This window comes from Halyomorpha halys, unplaced genomic scaffold, assembly GCF_000696795.3.
Source record: "Halyomorpha halys isolate HHAL.00 unplaced genomic scaffold, Hhal_1.1 Scaffold200.1, whole genome shotgun sequence".
NCBI classification, from domain to species: domain Eukaryota; kingdom Metazoa; phylum Arthropoda; class Insecta; order Hemiptera; family Pentatomidae; genus Halyomorpha; species Halyomorpha halys.
Genome location: NW_027105652.1, coordinates 315,541 through 326,982, shown reverse-complemented (window position 1 = coordinate 326,982; position 11,442 = coordinate 315,541). Strand labels below are relative to the sequence as shown.

General features: G+C 28.9%; 1 protein-coding gene across 1 annotated transcript in view; it reads left to right on the top strand.

Annotated features, from left to right (window-relative positions):
- The first annotated feature begins 3,256 nt into the window (after window positions 1–3,256).
- The window catches only part of LOC106679400 (uncharacterized), a 50,299-nt gene continuing 42,113 nt past the window's right edge, over window positions 3,257–11,442 (top strand). Inside the window, exons 1-2 of the mRNA XM_014418532.2 lie at window positions 3,257–3,340; window positions 3,693–3,888. Coding sequence (XP_014274018.1) covers window positions 3,286–3,340; window positions 3,693–3,888 — 251 coding nt within the window. The 5' untranslated portion in view covers window positions 3,257–3,285. The remainder of the gene's footprint in view (window positions 3,341–3,692; window positions 3,889–11,442) is intronic.

Here is an 11,442-nt window from a genome sequence, read left to right as displayed (position 1 = left end):
TTTTGTGGGTTTTGAAGATCAGTCAATAATATCAACTGTTAAAAAATATATATGATATAAGTTATATCAACCATGTAAGTCCACCAGGCCGATCTGGTATAAAAATAAAATTAAAAAAAAAGTCAATAATACATCTTTACTAAAGCCGCGTTTTGCTACATTATTGCATATTTATTCCCTACAATGACAAAAAAAAACTTCTAGAAAAAATACTTTCTTAGACTAATTAATATAAAACTAAAAGTACATAGTCTAATTTATGATTAATAAATAATACGATTAAAACATTGCTTAATAAACACATTACCTACTGTTCTCTATTAGAGTTTGTTCTACATTGTGATCCAACTAATTCCTTTTTTTTGTTTTGACGGTTTGTTTCAGAACTGAATAGGTTTTGAAATGGAGGTAGGTTTGCTCTGGTTTTTCCTACACATAACCGTTCTTTTCTAGCAGGCAGCCCGTCTGTTATTTCTATTGGTGTTTTGTCTGTTTCTGTTTAGTGTTGTTAATTGTGTCTTATGTATTTATTAGGTTTCAGTAAGATGAGAATTTAAATTTTGTACATCCGATTTTTATTGATAGCTCAATTCTTATATTTTTCTATAGTAATCATTTTTTTTTAAATTCCACTTAAAGTTGATCTTTTCCCGATGTATGATTTTTGGTACATCAAATTTGAATTCATGCCCTGTTTGTCTAAAACGTGTAGTGAGAGTAGTTTGGTAAGGTTTGTTGGGGTTGTTTGTTATAGAAGTACAACTATATTTGAGATTATATACCCTTGTTTTGTGATACTGTTCTAAAGTTCCAAAATAGGATTTCATGCATTTCTCTTCAAATGGAATTTTTTACAATCTAATATAGTGTACTTTTTTTTTTTTTTCTTCGGCCAAGACTCTCATTGAAGTCCTGTACTGTCTAATATAGTGTAATCAGTCACCCTCCTGAATAACTGCAACTTAAGCCGAAACGTTGGCCTATATTGAAAATAAGTCTTACTTATTAGAGTTTTCTTCTTTGACTCCTCCTCTCTTCTTCCTAAACAGCTTCTTCTGAACTTTGTTATTGTGGCTGAAATCGAAGTGGTAACATTCCAAGATCCAGTGGAAAAAAAAAATCAATTAATTTCACCCCATTTTTCTATTGTTATAATAAAAATTGAGTAACTTCCATAGAAGGAACTTTTAGACGTTCAGATGTCTAACAGCACTTAAATTGAATCTAGTTGATTGAATTAAAAAAAGTAGTCCGTAAGGTTTATCGTTCGTAGGCGCATATAGCAGTTTCTATGATGTTTGCCAAACTGAATTCACAAAATATTGATTTTCCGTTATTTAGAAAAAATGTTTCTTTTTTATAAAACTTTATCTCGGAAACTATTGAATGTAAAGATTTCTTTTAGGGCTCATTGTTCAGCAAATTTATTCTTGTTTAAAGGGTTTACTATTAAGTGTTTTAATGATATTGAGCGCTAAATGAAAAAAGGGTATTTTATGTTTACCTGTGATAAAATTAATATCCAGGGAGTTGAACTTCAAATACTTCAGTATCTACTTTCTAAGGACATTTACTGTACCCATTTTACTAGGTATGTATGAAGCCATTTTCTAGTAGAAAATAACCATTTTTTTTTTTTAACTTCAAATGACTCAAAAGTAATTTTTTTTTAATTTCTAGAAACGGCATAATTTTTTATTTTCCTTACTATGGTCGGTAGTCATCAATTCTGACTTTAAACTGTATTTAGTTTTCATTAAAGTAATCAATTACAACAATCGGTGTGAAGCTGCTTGTTTTTTTCTCCTGTTGGGTTCTTGGACGATAATGAAGTTTGAGAGTTCAATCAATTTGATAGATTGATCAGCTCATATTAAACTTCAAGGTGCATTTGCTTGATGAAGATGCGAAAATTATTAAATTATCTGAGACAAAGATGAAGGAATCTGGTTAAAAGAAAATATGTAGTTAATACTAAACATGGCCTCGATTTCAGTGATATAGATATAAGAGAGATTCCATTAATAAGTTTATAAGAAACGAATCATTGTTTCATCGCTGAGCTGGTAGATAAATTAATATTTAAATTAGTTATATTAATTCAATTTCTTGAGACAAGGTAATTATTTATTAAATAAATCGAAACTTGTATCGTTTTTTGTCTCAACACTTTTTATTTTTCAACAGTCCAACGTTTCGGCCATTTTAGCCATCCTCAAGGACATCTTTATTTATAACCTATTATAAATGGTTTGTGTATATGGTAGTGATTTTGTGTGGATAATTTTATATAAGAATAATTAAATATTTATGATTTTAAATTATAAAAAAAATAGTTTTTTAACTTATAATTAATGAATGAACTGGGCAGAATAGCCTGCAAAAGTAGATAGAATAGTTTGTTTATTGAGGAAAAGTAAAAATATTTTACTATCAGAGACTCAGAATTTTTTCATTTTTATTGAGAAGTTATTATTGTATATACAAGAAGGTATTTATTTACAAAAATAATATCACCAGATAATATAAATAAACAATTAAATCTGCTTTTATTGCTTTCATAACTTATTCATAAAAATATTCAACATAAAAATAAAAAGCCATAAATATAAACAAAATCTCTTAAACCTCAATTATAACTCTGGAATACAATAAAAAAAAAGTTCAAAGTATGCTATTGTAAATTAAAAATAATTGAATGAAAAAGTAAAGATTAAAATATAACAAAAACAATTACAATAATAATACTAAATATTTGTATATGAATATAAATTTATAATCAACTATTTGATAACAATAAAAATTACATAAAAGGGACTGTTTGCCAGATGGTAGTCTTGGATTTTATGGAAAAATATTTAAAAATAAATAAAAATGGCCGAAACGTTGGACTGGTGAAAAATAAAAACTGTTGAGACGAAAAAGGATACAAGTTTTGAGTTATTTAATTAATATTTAAATTAATCTTAGCTTTGGGCATTATAAAGAAAAAATAAAATAGATTTATCTTCAACTGAAACGGCGGACTTAAAAAAAAAGCTCTAATTATTGCAGTAAAATATTAGTAACTTAAATACAGCAAGTATTAACTTAAATTGTATCGAAATCTATTCAACAGTATTCATAATAAGTAAATGGTCTTATTAACAATAAATATAAATTAAGGAAGGGCTGGTAGATTGGGGTGGGAGGGTGGCGCACCCTGGTCTATATAAAGCTCAGCTACTCCAGCCTCCGGTCAGTCTCTTGCTGAGCGCTCTTCGTTTTGTGTCGCCGTGTACAGCAATGGATTCGTATTTTCAGGAAGCTGAGGTTTCGTCGTGCAGATCATCTGAATCAGGTCTGTGATTTCTTATCTAGTGGGATTTGTATATTAATGCGAACTTTAATTGCTTAGAACTGAACATAACATCCATGAACTGTAGTGTAATTAAAAATCATATTCATCCGTAGCCGAAGGAGTTAAGCTCCATCTTTTTATTTATTTTTTTTAATGGATTTATTTATTTAGTTCTTTACTTGAAGTTTCATCTTTTATGATCGTTTTATGGCCTCATTTCTTTCCAACCGTTACCGTCTCAAATCGCTGTCTTATATTCTGAAGGGATTCCTTCTGTTCTCTATTCCAAAACCATTTAAAATTTAATGAGCCGATTTCCAACTGTTTTATGTCATTTCCTTTGGCTTTGCAGATGATAGCCAACGCCTCGTGATTGTAGAGGATTCCGGAGATCCTGATGTTTCTGAGGCTAGTAGCGGAAGTGTGCAAGATGACACTGTAGGAAGAAGGTTCACTTATGAGGAATATAAGAAGATATGTTTTCGAGATTTCCTACTGAAGGAACTGACCTACTTCAAACTCAAACGACTTATGACTTTATACCATACGTAAGTAATTTTGGATATAATTGATTAAAAATATTACCTTATTTTTCACAATTTAACGTTTTGAATGTTTTTTCTATTATTTATTTTTGGATAGATAGACATATAACATGTAATATATTAATCCAATCTTTAGTTTCGTTTCTGTGAACCTTCATTAAATCATATTTATTTTGCTTTCATTATTTTTCTTTTTAATAAAATACTAGTAATGTATATTTATTGATTGGTGGATTTATGGTTAAATATATAGATATTTTAATTTTAAGTTTTATTCATTGTTATAGTAATTTATTATTCTTGAAAATGCAATTTATTTATTTACGAATTTAACGTTATGATGAAAAAAACGAAATTCGTTGGCTTAAAGTTGAATATGATATTTGATTGTAATTAAATGCATATAATCTGCATTTAAATTAATTTAAGAATAAAAATGTAATTGAAACGAATTCAAACCAAAAGTTATTTTAATTATTCATAAAATAATTGCTATATATTTTGAGAGATTTCTATCAAGATGTCAGGACAAGGGGGAGGTAGGTATCCTGGAATCATTAAACCCTGAAATAAGAGTTTTAAAATTTCAATACATTCAAGAGTTTTATCATTTTAATTTTTTTTTAAAAATCCAGTAATACTGAAAATCACTGGAGAAACAAATGTTATTTTATTCTACGTATAATTATACATTAATATGTGGCCTAGGAATTGAAGTCCGCCTTTTTTTAAGTAATTCAAAAGGTGGCCTAAAAATCCACAAATTATAACTGGTGATTATTGTTTGTAACAATTACTGTAAATATTCATTCTGAAAAATAATAAATATTATTTATGAAAATAATTGATTGTTCTTCTTTTAAATTCAGTGAAACATTTGAAGATTAATTTGTACGTCACCTTTCATTGACTTTGTAAGTTTTTTTTCTCATTCATGGTAGTTATGTGGTGCAAATCTATTGTACACATTTTATAATTTGTACTGAATAATTTTATAGTTATAACTGTGTTATTTTTATGCCGTTAACATTCTCGTCCATTTGCTTAAGATTGGGTTTAACTGCGGAAGGTGACATAAATTATGGATTAAAATTGTTTCATTCAATAAAGTTTATTACTAATTTGATAAAGTTAGACAACTTTTATTATTATTGTATGTATATTAACAAAACTTGTCTTGATCATAAAATAAATTAACTGCTCTTTCAGTGGGTTGGGGTTGTGGTGGGAAATTCAATACAGTACCTAATGTAATATACCTTGTTTATATTGAAATGTAAATTACTACGTATCTATTTATAAATAATGAAACAATTTATATTTTTTTTAATCATTAATAAATGAATTTATAAATATTATTGATAAGTATTACAATCTGCCTCATTCATCTGACTCATAGTTTACCATAATTAATGCCTTATTTTCTAATGATTGGTATTGAATTTTTTTTTGAATTTTTATTACTTTCTGATTTTTATAAATCATTAGTAAACTATTCAACGCATTATATGATTTCTGATATAATCTTTTACTGAATTTGAATGAGTAATTCACTAAAACGTAGCTCTGTATTGTTGTGAATTCATGATAGGGTAATGGTAATTACCTTCACAACAAAGAGACTTTTAACAATTGGAATTGATAATAATTTCATTTTTTTTTCCTTTTACGCCTCTGATGATACCAACTTGAATATCAATTAGTCAGAGTTGGTGGCAACATTTCTAATTACTGTAATTAGTGATTGTAGATTATATAGCTTCTTTTTTTTTTATTAATATAATATAAATAATTCTCAGTACCTACATGCAAATTTATCTCTGCATTTTTAGGTTTCAAAATCTGTTTTACTATTTCTGTATTCCATTTTAAGGTCGAGGCTCAGATTGATGATGTTTTGATGAAGACTTTTTAATAATTAATAAAGGTGATAAGGCTCAAAAATGTTAAGCGGTATAACTAAGGCTACCTGGGGTCACCGAGGGATTTAAATATTGAAAAAAAAATTAAAACAACCAAGTAGTAATTTAATATATAAATAAAAAATGTCGATATTTCCGTCTCGATATCTTTGAAAGAAGGAAGGAATAAGATGTCTGAAGAAAAATACCGATATTGGTTCTTAAAAATGTCAGTAATTTTCTACGGTTTAGAAATTTAATTTAAGAAATTTAAAATATGGTTTTCTGATGTTTGTGTATTTTCAAATAAGTTCACTAAATCCGTGATTAAATTGATCATATCTTTGTCCTGTTTTAATTAACAAACATTAATGATGTATGTTATTTGGTTTAAGGAAAGTAATATTGTATAGGTTATATATTTTTAATATAATTAGTCCACATTCTTTAATTTACTAATTAATTTCAGAACATTTTATTTCTCCATTTAACATATTTCGAAGTGAAACTTCCTTAGGCGTGTAGAGCAACTTGGTCCGGATCATACGAATAGTGAAACGACTCCCCATCCAAATCTTCCTTTCCAACTGTTTGGATTCGTTTACAACATTTCAAAGTTCAACAAGGACTTTGAGTTGGTCATTTTTTGGCTGCCTTAAAACAGAAGTTTTCGATGGCAATTCTGCACACTAGTACAGGATTTTGAGTGGGTATGGCATGCTTGATCGCTCTTCAAGCTTAGAATCCATTTACCCCAAAATGAACCCATATACTCGTCCTCCGATCCTACCTCTCAGACCACTCCTTTCGAGTTGGTTTTTATCGAGTTGAGTCCGGTGTTCCACAATGATGCGTCTTGGGTACTATTCTCTACGTTTTCTTTACCACTGATATTCCTATTCATCTCGATACCTTTTTAGGCAATATTTGCACATCACCTTGACTCTGCAATGCAGGTCCTGTCCACCAGTTCATTTTAACTTCATATTCTTCACTTCTCGAGAACTGTCCAGTATTTCCTAGAATGAAGACCGTAATTCCAATATTACCGGCATAAGAGAACAATTAACAATGCCAGAGGTATTATGATATTATTGATGAACCATTAGTCTTGGTATCTTTAACTAGTTACGGTTTATAAAATTCTATAACATAGTGCTTAGATCATTAAGCAACATATTTTATTTATTCGACAGTTAATAGAAAAAGTCTCAGAGATGAAACATGAAACTTCTCCAAGATCTCGTGAACATCGTTGCTGTAAAAACCAGCATACTGCAACATATATGGTATTAGTACATTTGAATTCCGGTCCAACAGTGATAGATTTAGGGAGATACCACAAAAAACAAAAATAAATAAATAAAAATATTTTCGAAATTTAGGAAAAGTAATGAGTATGTTAAAATGTTTGCAAAAAATATATTGGAAACCCAGAAAAAAAACATTTAATATATGGTAGTTATGGTTAGACTTTAGTTAACTCTATCAGAAGCTGCTCCCAAGAATAAATTTATATCAGTTTCATAATTAGCAATTTAAGAGGGCTAATTTTTGTTTGTGAATTTACCAGGTTGATAATTATTAAAAAACGAATTCTATATATATATTTTTTTTAAAGAATCTTTTTCAGGTAGCTTGATTTTTTTTTTTTTTTAATTTAATTTTTATGAAATTAATAATTCTGAGAGAATGGAAGTAATTTAATTTTCAGAACATGACGTGCCTAAGCTAAAACTGGCCAAAGAATTTAATTTCTGACCCCTTAATTTTAACCAATTATTAAATCTGACTATATTGGCCATTTGGCCGCCCATTATACAGCATTGCTGTAGAATCAAGGTTGAGAAGGTGACGCCTTAATCCACTCGACTGCCATGCCTTCTTACTATGAGAAATATTCACCAATATATATATATATATATTTTGATATTTATATAGTTCCTTGAAATTAGGATTTTGCATAGGAGAAAGTCAGGTGAAGCTAGAAATTGTTTGGATTTCATAATTCTATCTACTGTATAATAATAAGAAATTTTCGACTTTTTCATTTTTAAAATTAACCATTTTCCAAGTAAACCATAATGGTTCCTGTTCATCCCTATATTCTCAGTCCGCTGGTGTTCCTCAAGTTAGTATCCTAAGTCCCATCCTCTACACCGTCTATACAGCTGACATTCCAACCAATCCTAACACTATCCTCACCACGTATGCCGATGACACATGTGTACTCGCTGTTAATAATAACCCATTAATTGTATCCTAAAATCTCCAATCCCATATCACAGCCCTTGAAGATCGGTGTCGTAATTGGAGGATTAAGATAAATTCCAACAAATCCCATCAAATCACCTTTACCCTTCGTCGTAAACCTACTGACTGCCCTACAGTTTCATTTAATGATGTTACTCTTACCCCTGTCGAACAGATCCGCTACCTTGGACTACATTTGGACAAACGATTAACCTGGAATCCTCACACCAGACTGAAAAGACAGGAAACTGCACGTCGATTTCGATTATTACAGCACTTACTAGACAAACGGTCTAAACTTCCAACACATTACAAAAGACTGATCTACATGACTGTAATAAGGCCAATCTGGACATATGGAGTTGAGCTTTGGGGCTCCACTAAACCTTCGAATTACTCTCGTATTCAATCCTTACAATCCAAAATCCTTCGTAAAATCCTCAATGCTCCTTACTTTGTCACAAATAAAATCATACATAAAGACCTTAATGTTCCCTATGTAACCGATCTAGCCCGAACCAGATAACACTCCTTCCATTATAAACTCTCTAACCACTCAAACCCCCCTAGTATCTAATCTTGCATCCTCTTCCATTCCTGAAAATCCTCCGAGGTGCCTGAAAAGAAGATGGCCGCGAGACTAGTTAATGTAAAATGTCATTAGAGTGCTACCAATGGGTAGTTTCTCTACACGCCTGTAACACTCCAATTTAACTTAGATCAGATTTACTAAATGTATAATGTACAGTTGTAAATAGCAATAAATCAATATAAAAAAACAAAAATTAACCAATTTTAAAAAAAAAACATTACCATCTGATAAAATTCAGATCATTATCGTCAATTGTTCAACTAATACCTAATTAGTCAGATTTTTTCCATTTAATTTTGCGCTTATGATGATTCCTATTCTAAAAATGTATATAATAATATTTGTAGATAATCTAACTAGCTTTCTAATAACCACCCGATTTTTATATTTGATCAAGAGCAGTAAAAAACTCATTATTAAATCTGTGTGGCTAATACGTCTATTTAAAACATCGTTCAAACTTAATACTATGTAAGAAGAGGAATCTTAAGCTAAATAAATGTACTGTTTATGAAATCGAAAACATAATATTCATTTTAGACGAAAAATAATATTAAAAGTATTAAGATTTATAACAAAATTTGTAAAGGTATTTGAGCAGCTTAGTCACAAACATGGCCAGGTCCAATTATCTAACAGTTTTCAGGAGGTCAAAAAAACATGTTTTACCACAGCTGATAAAATTAAATCGTAAAATCTCAACCAATAATTTTGTGTTTTTTCGTATTCACGTGGTCCGAATACTGTGTTGTGATTGGCTCCACTGAACCTGGTCATGATGGAAACTAAACGCTTGTGGTGGGCCGTTTTTTACAAACAAGCCGCATACTTGAATGTATTTTTAAAACGTCAATGACCGTCTTTTTAACAAAAGAGCTTTAATATTAGATAGGGGATGAAACCAAATAACCCAAACAAGGTCTAACTTATTTCGTTAAAAAAATGGACTTGACAGTATTTGAAAAATGAGCTATTCTTATTTAATTATAGATAAAATTCTTAACTTATCTAAATGTTATTTTCATGAGATGAAAAAATATTTTTTTTTTAAATAGGAAAAACACAGCTGCGTACTTATTATTTATTTAAATTAATAAAACAATAAAATGAAATAATTGATTACCTAATCTTAGTATGTTTTGAGGTTTTTTATTATAAGTCACGTGATCTGACAAAAAAGATTGATTGTTAGGAAAATTTTCAAATGAATAAATTGAACCAACAAAAAATTTTATGTTTAAAAATTAATAAAATTATTACGTTTTTGATAAAGTCATATTTGATAAACCAAAAAAATTTCGCTTAGTACCATGCACAGAAATTAACACAAGCTTAGTTTCCTCTAATTACAGTGTACTATAATATTTTTCCAGCTTTACCTGATTTTGTTCCAGCCATTGCCCTTATTTTATCTAATTTTACTGGCCTAATAGTAAAGTGTATTAGGATAAAACATAAACAGGGTATTCAGTAAGTCTATGGCAATATTTAAGGAAGGTAAAGTAAATCTCAAAAGCAATAAATATTTCCAAATGGTCAAATTTTCAACAGAAAAGGAGAAAATTGATATTTTACTTTTATTTTTTAAAGGTAATCGTTTTAACCTTTTCGTTGAATAGAAAACAATAATCAAAAAATTATTTAAGTAAAGTAGTTCTAAATTGTAGCATATAGTAATCTAGACAACATTTCTTTCAGAATTAGTATAGTTTGTTTTTGTTAAATCCATGTGAAGGAAAGGAGGCTGTAGGTATTTAGTTAAACAAAGCAGGGTTTTGCTTTTCTAAATGTCCCACTGGTCTACAGATTTTCCACTTTTAGAAGAACTTCCTTTTATAACAATCTTTCAGTCCATATTAATTGAGATGAAATGTTTTCTGGTTTTCAGAAAACATAATGTGGTGTGAAATTCTGTCTTATCAAAATATCATTGCTTATATGAAATACTAGTGTACTATTACGAAGTGTGTGAACTACTAAAGGATATAAAAAACTTTCTAGTAATTTTAGCAATAATTTTTATTTGAGCAATATAAGGTAATTTTGTTATTTTAAATAAATTTATCTCAAAAAGTTTTGATATTAACAATTTGGTGTAAACAATAAAAATACCTAATACTGATAGTGGTATGATAAAAATTATTGCTAATGTTACTAGAATTTCTTTTTTATCCGTTTAGTTTACTTTGATCTCCTTAATTATTGTTAAAGACTTAAGGGACACCCTGTATACAAGTTTGTAGAAAATGTCAAGCTCTACAAAATTTATTCAGAATAATTTAACCATAATTCGAATTAAAAAGGAAATGGGGAAAAGCGATTGTGCCGTAACCTAATTTTCATAAATAAATAAATTTTCATCTCAACATGGCGGCGCTTCTAGGTCTAATGCAAGAGCCCGGGAGAAAAAAAAAAGTTTTCAACCAAATTTCTTATTACTTTAATAATAACTATTCATAGTTACTAGCCAAAATTGATGAGTTTGTCGAACATTGTTTGGGAATAACACTAACATTGCACGAACAAAGGATATTTCTGAATGTTTTGTTGAAGGAAGACCTCTAACTACTAGACTGGAAAAATAAAACAAAAACATTTTCATATTGATAAATGTTTACTCAAATCCTTTTATATTAATGAATAATTAAAAAATAAATAAATAAAACGAAGGATCATAAAAAATAAGTTTTTTACATTAACACTCCAAGAATCTTAATGTAACTTTTAATTAGGAAAGATTTTGAAAGCCATTTCAAATCTCAAAACTTTATGACAAATTATTTTAAAAACTTAAACAAAGGATTATTTTAT